At 34.4% G+C, this 19,641-nt stretch overlaps 1 protein-coding gene across 1 annotated transcript in view; it reads right to left on the minus strand.

The window, feature by feature from the left end:
• The window catches only part of LOC145985594 (galectin-4-like), a 37,890-nt gene that overhangs the window by 17,708 nt on the left and 541 nt on the right, over positions 1-19,641 (minus strand). The window contains exons 2-4 of the mRNA XM_083119664.1: positions 15,670-15,718; positions 13,432-13,520; positions 9,294-9,502 (exon numbers count right to left, since the gene is read on the minus strand). Of these exons, the coding sequence (XP_082975790.1) occupies positions 9,294-9,502; positions 13,432-13,520; positions 15,670-15,696 (325 nt within the window). The 5' untranslated portion in view covers positions 15,697-15,718. The remainder of the gene's footprint in view (positions 1-9,293; positions 9,503-13,431; positions 13,521-15,669; positions 15,719-19,641) is intronic.

Here is a 19,641-nt window from a genome sequence, read left to right on the forward strand (position 1 = left end):
AACTTTTCTGAGTAACATTTTTCTTGTTGGTGCGTCGATTCGACGCTACAGCCATTCAAAAAAGACCGTTTTGCCGCCTGGATGCTGGCAACCCAACACAACATTTGATCGTATCTGTGACGTCATTTCCTGCGGCGAAACAGCGCACGGCAGGATTGCAAGGAACACACAAATTTTGTGAAAAATGACAAACTACCAATAACATTATTAACTGTAAAACGAAGCGAGAAACGCGTCCAGCAGACCGAACATCATATCCTGCCAGCCAGAAGATCATCAGTCATCTCAGGGGAAGGGGGAAGTGAACCAAAGATATGAGAAATGGTAAAAACGTATTCAAAATGAAGTGTCAATATCGGATTTTATCTCAGCCTACATATCAAATATCAACAACAATAAATATTATTGGACTTGCAGCTTACATGTGGCTGTTTACGCCCAGCTACATGTCAAATATTTGCAAATCTCGTTGCAAGGTTGATATCTACAGGTTTGTCCATATGCCTTGTGGTACTTTTGTGCTGATAACGGAAGTATCCGAAGTTCACGTTGTTACATTATGGCTAAAACACGTACAACCACAGTAACAATCTAATTATGAATCAGTAGCAAATATATTGCCCTGTTCACAGTTGCAAACTATTACATGTGTACCCGGTGCATAGATAAACACAGTCGCCGGAGAGCTTGTTTTATTACTACTTATATCCCTGTATTTTCAACCATTTTTGCCACTTGTCTCATAATGGCCTGAATATACGTTATATTATGTGTTGCTTAACTTTGGAATTTTGAGTTCTTTCATTTCTATTTTGTCATCTGATCAGTGTGTCACAGACAACTAGTATCAGAAGAACGAAGTGGATAGACTAAATTGTAGATGCCAACTTGGTAACTAGATTTACAAATATTTGACATGTAAGCTGATACAAAATTCAATATGACCACTTCCACTTGAATTCTATTTTCTTTCTACCATTTTTCGTATCGTTTGTTTACTTCCTGTTAGGTTACAGAACGTGTTTTCTCGCTTTGTTTTAAGGTACATAATGTGTCATTTTTCACAGAATATGAGTGTTCCTGGCAACCCTGAAACGCATCGCTTCACGACGGGATATGACGTCACAAATGCAATCAAATGTTGTGTTGGGTTGCCAGCATTCAGGCGGCAAAATGGCCTTTTTTGAACGACTGTAGCACCGAAACTACGCACCAACGAGAAAAATGTTACTGAGAAAAGTTGTTTGTTTTGATGTCCTCTATACGTTTCCGTGGTCCGTGGGCGCCATTAAAATGACACCCTGTATATATATATATATATATATATTTCAAAAACTCTATAAATGACCAATGAATTTGCATACATGAAAAAGTATAAACTACAGATGTAACAAACTGAATTATCTATTAGAATAGCTTTCTAGTACACAGTAATGAATGACATAAACCAAGGTTTGCATTTCAGTTTCTTTAAAAAAAAAATTAAAAAACCCTGATAAAACAAAAAAAACAGACAAAACTGTTGTTTTTTTCTCAGGTTATGTTTAAAAATATATTTTAAAAATGAAAAAAATCCCCTCGTAGTAATGTATCGTAACATTCAATTTTTATTGCTTTATGCTCCGTCCCAGCCATACATGGAGCAGGCGAATGAAAACAAGTCTCTGTGCAAGTAGTGGTGCGAGAAGGTTCCACAAATGAACTGTGAGAGGGAACAAGATTGCATGGAGGGGGAAAAGCTAGTGCAGTTACCAACCTTCCCAGCAGTGTATACTGTTTCACAATAACATTTTACTTTAACAAGAAATTCCCACAATGCAAGAGGCCCTAAGTTTGAACCCCGATCTGGGCATGTGTATTCTTTGTATGTCCCTTCATCAATTTCATCATATCATCAGGCATTCTCATCTTCACGATTAGCCAAATGTGGCAGAAAAGAGAAGTAAAATAAACTAAATCAATCAATCAAACAAGAGAAATGCAGATATGTGTGTGTGTGCATACTTGGATGCATCATAATTTTGAGTAGTTGTTATGATGAACACATTAACAAGCAACACAGTAACATAACAATCAACTTGAATAGTGCTGGAACCATTATTCCAAGATAAACAAGCAATAACTAACGTTTGTTACTTTCTTTCCTCTGCAACAATACTCAAATTTAAGCATGTCAAAGTGTATGTTTTTCGAGATGCAGCACATTTTTAGTAAATACTATTAGTGAATATCCATTCTGAACTTCAGTTTATGAAAAAAATATTTTGTGAATGCAGTGTTGTACCTATGTTGGAATTAATTATGCACAAAAAAACATTTTTTATCTCATTTAGGCTATTTCATTTCCTTAGAAGGTGCCAGAGACCATTAAATAATTCAAAAATACTATACAACAAAATGTTTTAAATCTGCTTCAATAGAGTCTTTTCACAGTTTATCACAGTTGTGTTCTCCCATTATTTTTCGGTTTCAAGCATAAATACCTCCTCTGTGTATTAACCATGTGAAATTATAAGTTTGCTATAGTTAATTGTCTGGCTTATTGCACCCAAATGGAATACCTTATACATGCTCCAAAATATTTGGCTGCTATGAAAATGGCAATTCGCATGGACAAAACATTTGTGATCCTCAATTTGGTCCCCAACACTCCCAAACATGCACTATTCAAAACATTTATTGTCAAACTATAGCTTAAGTGATGCCCTAAAATTCTTAAAAGAGTTTCTATTTCTAATCTCCAAACAGGTATTTTAGGCATTTGAAAGTGTCATCAGAATTTGGAATCTACGTCAGCACATGAAAAGTACATTTTTATCTACATTCTTCCAATGCTTTGAACAGATGCAAAACAAAATCATTCCCGAGGTGTATCTAGTTGTTATTAATTTCAGCTAAAAACCTCTAAATTTGCAGCAGTTATCATGGTCTCAAAATTGGTGACTTACCACCACCCTTCCTAAAAAAGACAGTATATTACAGAGTTTTTATTAAAAACTTAAAACTCAAGTAATGCCATAACATTGAAGAGACCTGCGTTTCTTAGTCTATGAAAATGTAACCTAGTCTAACATGAGCATAATTGAAAGCTCTCCCAAGACATGTTAAACCGGTCTGTCGTCTACTATCTTTAAACATGGTGACCAATTTTTCTCAAATACAATGCGAGACCAATCCTTCAAGTTATCTTGCAACTATAAAAATTGCAACTCAAAAGTTTTGCATTTATAGCAGTTATCATAATTATGTTTATGATTTTACCACCACTCCTCTCCTAAGCTATGAAATATTATTTTAAAAGTTTTACTGCAAAATTGCGGACCATAGAAATATCTAAAATAATTCAGTTTAATTGCATATACTCCGAAATTGTGTTCTATACAGAAAAAAATATATGCATATGGGGAAAATCAGTTTCTCATCCACCATTTTGAAACACATGGCCCAATTTTGTTCACAAGTTTTCTAACTGCAGAAATAATTTTACCTAAATGATTCTAAATTTACAGCAGTCATCATGGCCACCCTAACTCATGCACCATATTTTGATAACCTTATTGTCAAATTATAGTGCAAGTACATCATGCTGCACAAATTTCAAAACTATAGTCTAGTCAAAGGCTTGAAAACGTCAAAAATGATTAAAATACGAAAGCATACATGTACAATATTTACTTGAGTACCCTACAGCCTTAAAAAAAGGTAAGAAAAAAAAGGAAAAAAACTGAAATTCTGGTAGATCATGAAGGTACACGACTTACATGGGTAAGGTGCTCCTAACCAGACAGACATAAATAACATTTATCTTGCATAGGCAACCAACCAATTTTGATGATAAATGAGAAAAATCATTTAAAGTGTGTTTCGATTTAAATATGCCACAATTAATGCCATTTCAATAAAAATGTACTCAATTCTCCTTTGTAATGCTTAAACATGCAGAAAGTTATTGTAATAATAATAATAATAATAATAATAATAATAATAATAATAATAATAATAATAATAATAATATTTTATTGTCATTAAGCTTGCACAGCAATAGACAACGTCAAGAACAAAATACATGTGAAATATATTATAAAATAATATAAAATTATAACCCATTTTATGTTTAAGCTGCACTAAAATACAATATTTTTAATTTCAAGAAATTCTTGAGTTGAGTACAATGGTGTAGCAACTAACCAGGCATACAGTTTATGTTTAAATACTTTCATAGGCATATTTGTCACATCAAGAGGTAGCTTATTAAATAGTCTTAATCCTAGAGCTTCATAACTATTCAAGGATTTTGAGAGTCTATGGTATTGTATATTTATACGTCTGCTGTTTCTTGTAGTATAGGAATGTACATCTTGTCTACTTTGTAGCTGTGGCAAATTTTTCTTTACATACAACAGCACAGTGTAAATATATAGATTTATCACAGTCATAAATTTTAACTTAATGAACAGTGGCTTACAATGAACTAATTTGTGTGAGTTGGTAATTATTCTCACAGCTTTTTTCTGCAGTATTAAAATTTCTTGTACATAACTGCAGTTCCCCCAAAGTAAAATTCCATATGAAATAATGCTTTGAAAGAAAGCGAAGTAAGCTGATCTTACGTAATCTTCAGGTACATGACTGTTTAGATTCCTTAACAAATATATAACCCTGGAGAGCTTGGCAGTTATGTATTTAATATGTGGTTCCCATGATAATTTATTATCAATGACAATACCTAGAAATTTCACATTGTCTGAACTATTATCGATCGGGATGCCTCTAAGACTGAAAAACATGTGCTGGGTTTTACTTTCATTCAGCAAAAAACCATTAGCTCTGAACCATAAAGAGGATTGATACAGGGTATTATCAGTTATGCCTAGTGTTAAAGTCAGAGCTGGCATTAAAGAAGGTAGTATCATCTGCATATAGTATTGTGTGAGCAGTGACGCAACATGGTAAATCATTCATCATGAGAGCAAACAATAAAGGCCCAAGAACCGAACCTTGAGGTACACCGCATTTGACCTCAGCTACATTTGACCTCTCCATTCCTATGCAGACAATTTGTTTACGGTTCTGAAGGTATGAATGAAATAGTTTAAGATCTGTACCACCAATGCCATAGTATTTAATCTTTTTTAAAAGTGAAGTGTGGTCTACACAATCAAATGCCCTGCTGAGGTCACAGAAAGAGGCCTGAGCAAAGTCCTTAGTTTCAAAAGCCTTAAGTACACTTTTGACTAGAGAGTCCATGGCATCAATTGTTGACTTACCCTTCCTGAAACCAAACTGTGATTTGCAAATTAAGTTATTATGGTCCAAGTAATTGCGTAATTGAGAATGCATAATTGATTCTAAAACTTTTGAAAACACTGGAATCAGTGAGATGGGACGGTAGCTGGCTAAACAATTTTTCTCACCCTTTTTATAAATTGGTACAACCCTTGATAATTTCAATACATTTGGAAATGTTCCTTCCCTAAGACATATATTTATACAAAAGGTCAGTGGAAGAATTATAGAATCTATGATTTTTTTCACAAGATTACTGGATAAATCATAGATATCTACACTATCTGATGGTTTCAGCTTTTTCACAACATCTATAATTATCTCTGGAGTTATTTCAGAAAAAACAAATTTTATTTCAGAATGTCTTACGCTATACTGTTCAAGTAGGTCGGAAACTGTTGCAATGTTGTTACGAATTTCCTCAACAGAATTAATACAAAAATTATTAAAGTCATTAGGGGAGATTTCTATAACATCTCTTTTGCTGTATTTGGCAATCGAATTAATTAATTTCCAGGCAGTCTTGCATTTATTCCTGGATGCCTCAATATTAGTTAGATTATACAATTTCTTTGATTCATTTATAGCCCATTTGTATTCCTTTCTTGCCCTCAGGTAGATTGATTTAGCCAGATCTGTCTTATCCCTCTTAAATAAATCTAAGTATAATAAAACCCTACATTTCATACCGGCTAACTTAGGAGTGTACCAATCAGCATTCTTTTTTTTTATTTTCTTATTAACTTTGAGACTAACTTTACACTTTTTCTGGGGAATACTCCTATCATAAATATCTAGAAATACCGTTAGAAACTTTTCAAATGTTACATCAGCCAATGTGTGTTCTGTATCCAAGGACTGAGGTTTACTTAACAGATCTAGCCAGTTTGTATTACAGAGCAAATTCCTGAATTTTAATATTTTATCATCCGTTATTGGTCTTGAGATCACTATTTTAGATTCATTACAGTTACAATCACAGGGTTTTAAGTTATGTATTTTTAGCCAAGGAGAATCATGATCTGAGTATGCAAATACAGTTACATCACATGTTAAACGAGATGTTTTTATGTTTGTGAATATATTGTCCAGGCATGCCGAACCCCTAGTGGGTTTATTATTCATATAGTTAAAGTCAAACTGCCTAAGCAGATTTTTAAATCCAGTCACACTTTGTTTATCTTCTGTTACATCAAAATGAGAGTTAAGATCACCACCAATTACGATACTAAAGTGTTTCCATTGAGACTTACTGAAAAAAATCTAACATTTCCTCAAGTTTTTCAAGAAAAGCAGTAGGATCCCCATTTGGTGATCTATAAAGCACAACTATTACAATTCTGAGGTCTCTAATAAATAAACCTGTGGCTTCAAAGTTTAATTCACTACAGAGGAATTCAAGATCTAACTTATGACTAGCATGTACAAATGCATTTTTTACATATATAGACAGTCCACCATGTTGAATTTGTTCCCTACTATAACTGTTAACCAGATAGAAGTCATCTAGTATTTTGAAGGAAATTTCACTTTTATGGCACCAATGTTCACTTAAACAAACAGCATCAAAACTATTTTCATTAGCAAAATCATTAATAATTTCATGTTTTTTGCCAAATCCCTGTATATTGAGATAACCTATCTTTAAATCCAATGGAGTGTGGGAGTTAGAACAACATGCTCTAACTTCCCCATGAGAATTCTCAAAACTAAAATTAACACCTGATCGTTCAGAGTATGAAGAAGTGGCACATTCAGGTTTACTAACAACTTCCACAAGCTTGGCTTTTGAATTTATAGGATGATCTTCAAGGATATTAGACATAGGCCTATTATTAAAACTACTAAGACTACTAATAACTTCTACCGGCCTAGCTTCTGAATTATTTTGATGATCTTTCGGAGTATTAGGCACAGGGCTACCTAATGATCTAAAAAAGTATCACTATTGAAACTTAGAGGGATAGGCTCAGAAGGAGCACACTTATTTGCTAATTCCAATATCTTATCACTAACAAATTTTTTACCTAACCTATTAAGATGCAGACCATGTGCAGTATGAAACCTATTTCCTAGATTACTTATGTCTATGTAAAGAACATTTCTAGAACGGTTACATATCTTGTACATTTCACTATTTGCTTTGTCTACTTCTCTGTTGATGATGGACCACTGCGGCAGATCATGTCGTCGGGGCACGGTCATCACAATTGAAACTATAATGTGCCACTATCACCTCCCCCCCCCCCCCCCCCCTAAGGAAGTGACTGATGACCAAAGTGCTACCACATTTCAAAATTATAAGCTTTGTTCAACTATGCTTAGGGGCATGCATATTTAAATTTAACGAAAAAACGAAATTTGAAAAAACACATTGTAGTGTTAATTTTTCATGTTTTTGAAAGGTGTGAGATGCATTTTGTGACCATATTTTGTCACGAAATAATGCGAAATGAACTGCAAAAAGCGAAATGAACTCTTAAACACGAAATTCAGGGTTTATTCACCGACACGACACCTTCCGAGGTCTGAATTATCCTGAGTGTTATGCAATTTCCGGAAAATTGATTAATTCTGCTGTTAATATTGGAGATGAAAAAATGGACTCCTTTACACAGAAATAAACTTAATACTTTGTTAACTACATAAATGTGCTATTAGAAGTGAAATGTTAATTCTGTGGAATAAGTGTAGTTTATAAATCAAATTTAGGATTATATTCACAATTTTAAAACCAATATGTCTTTTTATATACCACTTTTCATCCATTTTTTCACCACTATAACACCGATATTTTATTTTATTTACCGCTTTTGAACCCGAAATTGACTCAGTTTTTGTACCGAAATTTTGCTTTTTTATTTACCAAAAATATGTGCCTCTAACTATGCTGGATCAATCAGTGCAAATGTTTTATGTAAAAATTTCTGATACTTTTTCTCTTTTGTTTCCTGGATATAGCATTCTTTTTATTTCTGTTAAAAGTCCATTTCTAGCATGATTTGAGGCTGAAGAAACCCACTATGACTTGTACTACATTATTTATTTTTATTATTATAAGCCTTGCTAAGTCTTATATTCACAAGTTTTCCCAAATTATTTTGACAACATAGAACTTCACAAGTATGTAAAGCAACAATTTACAACATTTTCTGAAAAAATCCACTTCTTGACTGCATTTTTTCGCATGGCACAAATGAGCTAAGCCCCCCCCCCCCCCCCCCCGGGGCTCACCGTGACATAAACTTGTTGAAAAGTTAGTAAAAATTTCGAGGCTCAACCAGGGATCAAATCTGAGCCGTTGGCATTCTGTACAAATACTCTATCACTGAGCTACAAGCTACCTTCACTCCTCTATTACATGTGCTTTTGAAAGAATGTGTCAATTTCTTATTTTATCCTTAATATGCCTAGTTCTATCTTTTAGTCTGGAGCAGTAAGAGGGTAAAGATGTATGTAAGTGGAAATTGTTGCATTTTTCATTAAACCTGTAACAATACTGTACAAAAAAAATTCTCTTAATTTTGTTCCTGACGAACGGTGATAATCTACTGCACCACTTACAGTCCCTGAGCACTTAAAAATGTTAACAATATCCCCATGTCACACCTTCATTTTAGTGGGCTCTTGCAAATAGACCTCACTTGCATGTGACATATTCTACTGATTGTACATAGCCTAGAATAAAATAACTGTAAAAGTAACTTACAGTTATTTTTTAAAGTTACCGAGTTATAATGGAAAAAGAGGAACTGTAACAGTTATTTTTTGATCAAAATGAACTAACTCAGTACTGGACATGTTCCACTTTTGTGTTTTTACTTACGTAGTCATATTTTGAAGTCCCACTCATGCTGGTTTACTCATACATGTTCTGCAGACATGAACGAGATGGCCACTCTGGCAGCATTGAAAAATTAACACCAAGCAAGACAACAACTTTCCTAGAACCTGACACTTAACAATGAGTTGTTCCAACAATTACACCAGTTCTCTGTGAGCACTTGTCTTGTAGTGACTTGGATCGCACAAGATGATAAGCTCAAACCCTTGGCCTTGCATCACTGGAATGCTGCCATGGTTTTCTTCTGGTCCCCAGCTCTGAGCTTTCAATGTCGTCCTTGCGACAAAGCCTTCATTGAATCGAGGGCTCACATGGAGAGCGATGTCATCTCTGGGATTCACATTTGGCCCACACTGGAGATTCACTGCAAATCTGTAAATAAAAATGCATTTTTCTTAGAATTCTTTAAATGATGTGGCCATTTTATTTCTTTACTTGGTGCTTCAAGACAGGATAGATCAGGAACAGATGAGATGGTTCAGACACATGAAGAAAGACTACCAGTAAGAGCTTACAATCACAAGGAGTAGGAATAAGGCCAAGGGGGAGACCAAGATGTCGGTGGAAAGAGCAGATAGCGGATAGTGTTAGGAGATGAGGACAAGATTGGAATATCGTGGAAAGAGAGGAGTGGTGGAAGACCAGGAAAAAATGGAGGCGCTTGGCTTCTACGCCGACCGGCAGGAAACGGCACAGGATGATGATGATGATTTGGTGCTGTCCAGAGCATCTAGGCATGTGGGCAGCAAAGGACAACAATAAGAATACAGAATTGTAGTTTGATCAATGTGAAAATTTGGCTGATACAGATAAAGTACCAATATAAAATTTACCGATGTTGATAACCAATATCCGATATGAACTGATATTAACATACTCAATTAATGTATGTAATCAGGTGGCTATAATGTTATTTGCTTTGAAAAACAAACTGCATTTAGACATTTACTTCATAAAACAAGAAAAATTATATATTTTATACCAAATTATACAGTTTATATACATAAAATAACAAAATGGAAGAGCCTTACTCTCTTAATTTTACCAATAAACCAACACAAAGATATGCCTATATTGGCCGATACCCAAAAAGTACTGATCAATGAGCTCCATCCCTAATTTAGCATGTGTCTCACTGTATTTACTAAAATTCATTTAAGTAGTATTTTACCTAGTCTTGCCATAAATACTGTCACAAAGTTTTAAGTAAATTGACACAAAATGCTGAGAGATATTTTAATATCCTAATAACATTACTTAAATGGATGCATGACAAATCAAAATCACAAATCATTATTCAAAATGGCCACGCTTAGCACGCTCACATTCCGTAAGTCTTTGTGGCCACGCATCAATTGAATTACGCAACACATCGACTGGAAAATGAGCAACTGCCTTCAGAAGAGACTGCTTTAAACTTTCAATATTGGGATCTCTTCTTGCAAGTCATCTCCTGAAGCTTGGACCACAATTTGTAGTCCAAAGGGTATAGGTCCGGACTTGCAGAAGGCCAATCTTAAACAATACTGTAACATATTGTGGCATTTTATACCCTGTGGCTGATCCTAAAGAGTTTTTATCTATCTTGTTAATTAATGTACAGGGTGGCTCAATAAGTCACTTAACACCCTCAGTACAAGGCCACTGCGGCATGGAATTTGAAATTGGCGATGACCAATCATTGCCTGGCCAAGGGGGAACCACATTGACGCCACCCACACGGTCGGCGGCCATCTTGATGTCCGCCATCTTGAATTCAACTTCAGAATTTTAAATGGGAAGGGGGTCGTGCGACATATCAAAATGGGCTAGAATTTCACGAGAAATGCAATGGTGAAGGTTCTTTCGACGTATCTTTAACCAGTAAAAAGTTATGACTGAATTCTTGTATCAATTTGCTCCTTTTTGAGGTGTTAGAAAAATGCATTAAAATTTGTTTAGCGCATCGGTAATGCATCGAGATCAAAGTGACGTCTATGGAGAGACGTTCGCATGCCATTGCACATTATTTTAATCGGATACATCCATGAAGAGCTGCTCATTATGAATGGTTGTCGCGAACAATTTACAGTGTGACACTTCCATTGAATTAAAAGTCCTTCACAGTGAGAAGGCTAATGTTTATGTTCATAAGGAAGTTCATAAACAGAATATGCGACCCTAGTCATCTGATAACTAACTTTGGACAAAAACTGGTTCATAACGTTCCCATAAGTGTTCTGGTGTTCTTCCCTATTGAAAAAAACTCTGTAAAAAGTACCTTCTTCCATAAGCAAGCCTGAATAAACCTGTTTATTTAACAAATCCAAGTAGCCCTAAGCATTTAAGGTTCCGTTGATGGAAAATTGACTAACCAATCGTGTTCCACACAGCACGCCACACTATTAACTTACCAACACTAACCATTCAGCTTTCATCTGTCGAAAATGGGTTACCAGATAAAAAGCATCAAATATTCTGTTTATGAACTTCCTTCTGAACATAAACATTAGCCTTGTTACTGTGAAGGACTTTTAATTCAATGGAAGCGTCACACTTTAAATTGTTCGCGACAACCATTCATAATGAGCAGCTCTTCATGGATGTATCCGATTAAAATAATGTGCGATGGCATGCGAACGTCTCTCCATAGACGTCGTTTTGATCTCAATGCATTACCGATGTGCTAAACAAATTTTAATGCATTTTTCCAACACCTCGAAAAGGAGTAAATTGGTACAAGAATTCAGTCATAACTTTTTACTGGTTAAAGATACGTCGAAAAAACCTTCACCATTGCATTTCTCGTGAAATTCTAGCCCATTTTGATATGTCGCACGACCCCCTTCCCATTTAAATTTCTGAAGTTGAATTCAAGATGGCGGACATCAAGATGGCCGCCGACCGTGTGGGTGGCGTCAATGTGGTTCCCCCTTGGCCTGATAACGATTGGTCATCACCATTTCCATGTTGCGCGCTGCAGTGGCCTTGTACTGGGGGTGTTAAGTGACTTATTGAGCCACCCTGTATTGTCAACAAAAGATAATTCTACCTTTTATTTTCTTCATTGAAGCCATTGCATGTGATTTTTTAAAGCTATATTATAACAAAATCAATTGAGACAAAACTTTTCACTTATGTAAAGATCTATTTAATTGTCTTTGAAACCCTAGAAGCCTCAGTGGCAAAGTGATTAACTTAGTGTACTAGATGTCCGGGATTTTAGGTTCGAATACTGAGTAAGGTGTGGGTATGTACTTGTCCTATCATCTACTACTTTCTCACTTCATCCTGCATCCTGCTGCGGTACAATTGAACATGGGCTGCAATGGTTTGATTGATTGATTGCTTGTTTTAAGTCTACTTTATGCACAGAAAGGCTAATTGAGACTGGATCTACAGTTTAAAGTGGGATCCGAACTGCTATGTGCCTACACCAGGTATCGAACCTGGGACCCCTTGATTACAAGGCTACAAAGCTACCACTGCACCATCAGGGAGGCCCCCTTGGCTGCAATGGCACAGCAATGATGAGTTTCGGTGATGAATGGATTATTGTAAAGTAATCCCTTTACTTTTGGGATTAGGAGGTTATCCTTTAGTAATAACAACCAAATAGCAATAAAACACCCACCATAGTCTGCCTGTGGCTAGCAAGCCAATAGAGGTTTGGATACTACTGATAAGTTTTCATTGCATAAATTTAGAAAGAGAATAAATGATAATGGAAAACAATTCAATTTGAATTAAATTTTTATGTATCGAAATTCAAAACTAATATGAATTTACATATACAGAATGACTTGAAGTTAAGTGTTTATAAATAGAAATAAAGTTGCTGTATATAAAAAAAGGTAAAGGTAAAGTGCTCCCCTGTGCATAGCACCACGCCATGAAGGCGTATAGGGGGTGTGGGGGTAATGCCCCACACTTTCTTGATCCGGTCGTGCTGTATAAAGTACGTGAATTTACATTTAACTATCACAGTTCTATATTAACATGTTTCACTTCTGGAAAATTGAGGTACGTATTATATAATGTTAATTTGGGCTAGAACAGTGTTGCTCCTTCATACCACTTCTCGAGTGGTTGCTTTGGTCCAACTTCTACCCTTGGAATCTTTGGTCCTTGGTTAAATCCTGACTAACACTTAGCTCCAACACTTCTCTGATATCTTAAGGTTTTTCATACTGGTAGACACCCTGATGTTTCACCACATTGGTGTTGAGTCTTTATATTAATTAAAAACTTAGTATGTATAAAATGCGTAAATAAAAAAATCATGCTTATTCTATGTTCATTCATTAAATAATCCACAGTACCTTTGTGCTGTGGGAGGTATGTTTCCTTGAATTCTAACCATTTCGCCTGGAGAGAATCCACCTTCTATTAACCATACATAAGGGACAGGCTGAAAATAATAAACACATATATTCAATACACAGAATAAAAACAACAACAATCTGATTTGCATAATAATAGGGCAGAAATGTGCAACATGTTCAGAGGGAGACCTACCAGATACATGAAAAGAGGGTCTGTACCAATGACTACAACACCCCAGTCCTCTCCTCTCTTCAAGGTCTTATAATTCACTAATGATGTCATTCCTAGGAATTCAACTGGAAGCAAGCAGTACATGTGACCTAAAGAAAATAATTTACTTTTAGGTTCAATTTTTTATCATGTAATTCAGATATCAGACCTCCTGAATGGCAAAATGGTTAACGGCATTGATTTGTAATCAAGGGATCTGGTTTAAAACCTGGTGGAGGTACACAATGGTTCGGTTCCCATATTAAACTGTAGATCCATTCCTGATTAGTATGTGTGTGAATAACATGGACTTAACTCAAACATCACAATTTTATTCCTAAATCAAATTCTGTACAAGTTTCAAGCACATACTTAACAAACTAACTGCATCATTTGTGCAGGAGATTTTTCATACCACACTCCTATATGCATACGAGAGTAGGTTATGTGGGTCAGGTCTGGTGTTCTTAGCATCATAAGTAGTATGTTCCTACATACTTAGTGTGTTACTATTTATACATTTTGAGTAGTTTAAGATTGTTCTAGTATTTCCACGGTTATCTCCTTCTTGGGAACATCTTCCACGTACAAAAAATGCTTCAGACAGCGGCAACTTATGAGCACAGTCACTTAGTCAAGCCATTTTTCATATTTTCTAACAAAATAATAATTCTGCAATCTTGATTGATTTGCTTTATTTTACTTCGTTTTTGTGCTACTTTTGGCTAATTTGCAAAGATTGTGATGACGGATGATATGAAGAAATGGGTGAATGGACACTCACACACATCCATGCCCAGGCCGGGATCCCTGGCGTCGTAGCATGATGTGCAAACCTCTCCGCCATGGGGGCCGGCAACTTTAAGACATGCAAATTAGTTTCTTCTAACTTCAAACTTACTTTCACAATCATTACAAGTCTGGAACTTAGACCCCTATTTTATGCTTAAAAGGACTAATCGGGAGATGAGCTACAGCAATTGAAATCTGAATCATTATGCAATATAATTCCATTAGGTACTGGACACAGGCCCTTTAATTCAGAACGGACTTCTTCAGATGTCTATCTGAGCCTTTTGCTTTACGTTTATCAGTGTAAATTTAGTAAACAAAGCCTAAGACTCTATGTTACTAATTCTGATGTTTCGTATCAACTGCCAGATACTTCTTCAGGTGTGTCCTTTTAAAAAAAAATTCCTCCATTTCCCATTTGATTTCTGGACATCCCTGAGGAAGTTTCTGGCAGTGGATCTGAGAGACTGGAATGCGTATACACATTTCTTTTAAATATTTGAAAGCCGTGATTTTGCACACTTTTAATAAATTGCATTGTAAATTTACATTAGATTTCCAATGACAGTAATCGTTTTTCACTTCATTTTTCACCATACTTAGTCTTCACTTTTGAGAATGGTGGACAGACACATACCACTGTGCGTCAACTGAAACAACAAATGCAAGATATACACAACCACATTCTAAGAGTCGCACGAGTTAAAAATGTTAAGAATTTTATGGTCATTGGCATGAAGATTGTAAAATTTACTATGGTGTTTATTAAGTTGTTTTTGTGAGATGCACATGGACTGGGAGGTTGGTTTGTTTAGTGAAAATCGTCTATTGCTTGCAGGCAATTCACATGCATGATGATTACAAACTCTATTAGTTTGGAAAATACAATATAATTTGAAAGAAACAGCGACACGAAGCAACACACATCTTAAAAGGAGCAAGAATGTCAGTTCATTTCTGCCATGACTGGTCTCCTGCTGGATGCTATGTGGAAACTTTCTATTGACAAAATACTGTGACTTACAGTTTTGTCTAGTGCATTTCTTATGTCAGTGAAATTAGTGTTTAACCAGGCTTACAAAGTCAGTAATTTGTTTTTTTATTTACTTGTTTCGTTATGGCTTAAGGAATGCACCCAAAAAGTTACATTAATTGAAAAAAAATATACACTTCTTTGCTTACTGGACTAGCATTTTCTATAGCAAACTAAAAAAAAAAATACCTTTACTTACTGGATTGTAAATAGGAACCATCGCCATATTAATAATATTCAAGCTCTATCTGAAATTATACAAGATGAAAAGGATTAGTTACAAGACACACACATACAAGCAAAAATTATGCATTTTGTTACAATGCATCTCCAACTCTCTAGGCTAAAGATTAATGATGAAATATGAGGGAACATCATGCCTTGAAAATGAAAAATGTGATATTCTTTGTTTGTCCGAGCATTGGTATAAGTATGAAGAAATGAAGAGTGCACACTTGCCTCGTTATAAAATGGCCGCAAGCTTTTGTAGATCTAAATATAATAGGGGAGGTACATGTATTTTTGTAAGAAACGAAATGGCTACCGAGGAACTTAAACTTGATCACTATCATCAAGAAAAAGATTTTGAATGTTGTGGTATTGTAATTGATTCCCTTCAACTATTAATATTAGTAATTTATAGAACTCCTGACAGCAATATTAATGCCTTTTTTCATAATTTTATAAAAGTCATGGATTATCTGACAAAAAAGAATCATAAATTAATTATATGTGGAGATTTAAATATTGATTTTTTAGTTAAGCATACCCATACTAAAAAAATGAATAACTTATTAAAACAATTCAATTTAAATGCTATAATTGACAAACCAACTAGGATTACAATTACTTCTCAAACATGTATAGATCAAATAATTACTAATATTACTAAAGGTGATTGCATATCAAGTATAGGTGAAGCTGGACTGTCTGACCATTCGTATCAGAAACTTGAAATTAATATTCCTAACTTAAAAACTCACAAAAATAAAATCAATAAGGATGTTATATATACCAATAAAAGAAATTTTAGTATGGAACATATTAATTATTTTAACCAACTCTTAAAATCTGAAACGTGGGAAGATGTGTACAGAGCTCAATCTGTCAACGACATATTTAATGCCTTCATAAACATATTCCAGTACAACTTTGAATTAGCCTTTCCTGCCAAACCATATAGAAATAAGCAGTCTCCAATTAAAAAATGGATAACGCAAGGAATTAGAATATCATGTGAAAAGAAAAAAAATGTTGTATAGACTTAGTAAAGTAAATGCCGACCCTTATTTTAAAGAGTATTTTAGATCCTATAAGAAAACTTACAAACAGGTAATTGCTGCTGCAAAGAAATATGAATATGATAAATTAATTGCCACCTCAAATAATAAAAGTAGAGCTATGTGGAATATTATTAAACAAGAATCTGGAACTATATATGATAAACCTGGAATTAATAAAATACTAGTGGCAAATGAAGAAATAACTCAACCCAAAAATATAGCTGAAAACTTCAATTCCTTCTTTATAAATCAAATTGATAAATTAATCCAACAACTCCCTGCACATAAAAAAAGATATCAAGGAATTAAAACTAATAATCACTCTATGTTCATATATCCCGTAACTGAACGCGAACTTGATTCTCTCATAAATGCTCGCATGAGGAAGAAAAGTGCAGGTTATGATGGGATACCAGATGCTATAATTAAAAAATGTTCCCCCAATATCTTAAAAGTGCTTACCTTTTTATGTAATGAATCTTTTAGAGCTGGAGTTTTCCCAGACAAGCTCAAATTATCAAGAGTTATACCTATTTATAAAAAGGGTGACACCTCAAGTATTGATAATTATAGACCAATATCTCTATTGTCATGGTTAGATAAAATCCTAGAAGGACTAATGCATAAAAGATTGAAAGACTTTCTTACAAAATTTAATATAATTACATCTAGTCAGCATGGATTCATAGAAAATAAGTCTACAGAAACTGCACTTTATGAATTTATTTCTAACATTTTACATTCAATGGATTCAAAATTAAATACTGTAAATATTTTCTGTGACCTTTCAAAAGCCTTTGACTGTGTTAACCATAAAATACTAATTGAGAAATTATATAAGTATGGGATTAGAGGCACAGCCAATGATTGGTTTAAATCATATCTATCACAAAGAATGCAGTATGTTGAAGTTACTCATAATGCTAGTCATTATCAATCAAATGTTTTGCCTCTAAAACATGGTGTACCCCAAGGTTCCATTTTGGGACCCTTACTTTTTCTTATCTTTATTAATGATCTTCCAGCTAATATTAACGACTCCAATATAATTCTCTTTGCTGACGATACTAATATCATAACTAAGCATGGTGACTTGTGCCAATTGGAAATTATAACTAATAAAGTACTAACCGACTTGACACAATGGTGTATTGAAAATAAGCTAAATTTGAATAGATCAAAAACTGCCTGTATACTATTCCACAATCTACAAAAGATTAATTGTCCCAAACCTATACTAAAAATAAATAATGATATTATTAATTGTGTACAACATACAAAATTTTTAGGTGTTGTTGTTGATGAAAATATGAAATGGAATACTCATACTGATGTATTACTCTCCAAACTAAGCTCAGTCTGTTATGGACTTAAGGTATTAAGCAAAATATGTAGTAAAGAAACCGTTCTTATGGCTTATCATGCAAACTTTCACTCAAGATTAAGATATGGAATTATGTTTTGGGGAAATACACCTGGTGCCAAACAGTTGTTTATCTTACAGAAAAGAGTCGTTAGAATAATAATCGGTGCCAATTATCGTAAATCGTGTAGGCAGGTGTTTAGAAGCCTAAAGATTTTACCATTACCATGTTTGTATATATATGAAGCATTAATATTTATGAAGAAAAATATTCTCAATCTTAAAACAAATAGCAGCGTACATTCGTATGGAACGAGGAAGAAAGATGACATTCATTATGAAAGCCACAGGGCATCTAATTTTAATAAGAGTGTTTACTTTAATGGATATAAATTGTACAACCATTTGCCTAAGAAATTAAAAGACTGTCCACTCAACATATTTAAAAATCAACTTAAAAGTATGCTTATATATCATTGTTTTTATTCGGTTGTGGAATTTTTTCAAATCAAATTTGATTAATTATCAATTGTTATCTACATTTATCTACATTTTGTATTAGTAATGTATAATACGTATATAATACATTGTAATGTTATATGACGTTTCCTATACCAATCTGTAATTAGTGTTACATGTATGGTTCTTACAGGAAATAAATCTATCTATCTATCTATCTATCTATCTATCCTTATACAAGGCTCAATCCTTGGACAATGCATTATGTGGTAACGGTTCAGATTTTTTTATGATTTTCTTGAAATTTTCCTAGCAGGAAGACTAATTATCATAGAATTTTGGCAATCATTGTCACACGAAATTTGAACCTTCCTTAAAGTAATGAGCACTGTTTGGATTTAGAAAAAAAGTAATTTAAAACAACTTTAAAAATTACCATACGCACAAACATGGGTGCTTTCCATGGACAATGTATTTCCTTTGAAAGCGATTGTAAGTCGTAGACCAGCGGGAATTAATGTAGAAGTAAATCGGAACCTTAGTAGAATGCATTTAGAGACTTTATTTTAATGCTAAGAGAACTAGGGCTGGATTGGCAAAATCCCAGTCTGCCCTCTCAGTGGCCTTCCGAAAACACACATTTGGCACATTTTCACTCCCAACTGTTCACAATCGGACCCCTGTTGAGGGAAATTGCCACCGCCCTCTTGGCAGTCCCAATCCGGCCCTGAGGAGATACAAACCTGGAATGCCTTACCTAACTACGAAAGCATATATTGAACAAAATCTAAAATAATCGCTAACGCTCCACAGTATGTGTTAACAGAAGTAAATGGAAATAGAATCATGTTAAAATTGCACATGAAGTATGATGAAATCGCAATAAAACAAAAGAACTTGGGCCTATCTATAATTTCATGCTTTTAATTTAATTATCAGCATCAAATTAACATGGTGTAATTATGCATTATTCAGAAAATGGTTGGTTTTAAACAATAATAAATACAAGAGTAAATTTCTCATCGTAATAAATTATTTTCCTTTAAGTTGTTTGCATATAATCTTA

The sequence above is a fragment of the Lepisma saccharinum genome, chromosome 3 (assembly GCF_977018435.1).
Source record: "Lepisma saccharinum chromosome 3, izLepSacc3.1, whole genome shotgun sequence".
In the NCBI taxonomy this organism is placed as follows: Eukaryota; Metazoa; Arthropoda; class Insecta; order Zygentoma; family Lepismatidae; genus Lepisma; species Lepisma saccharinum.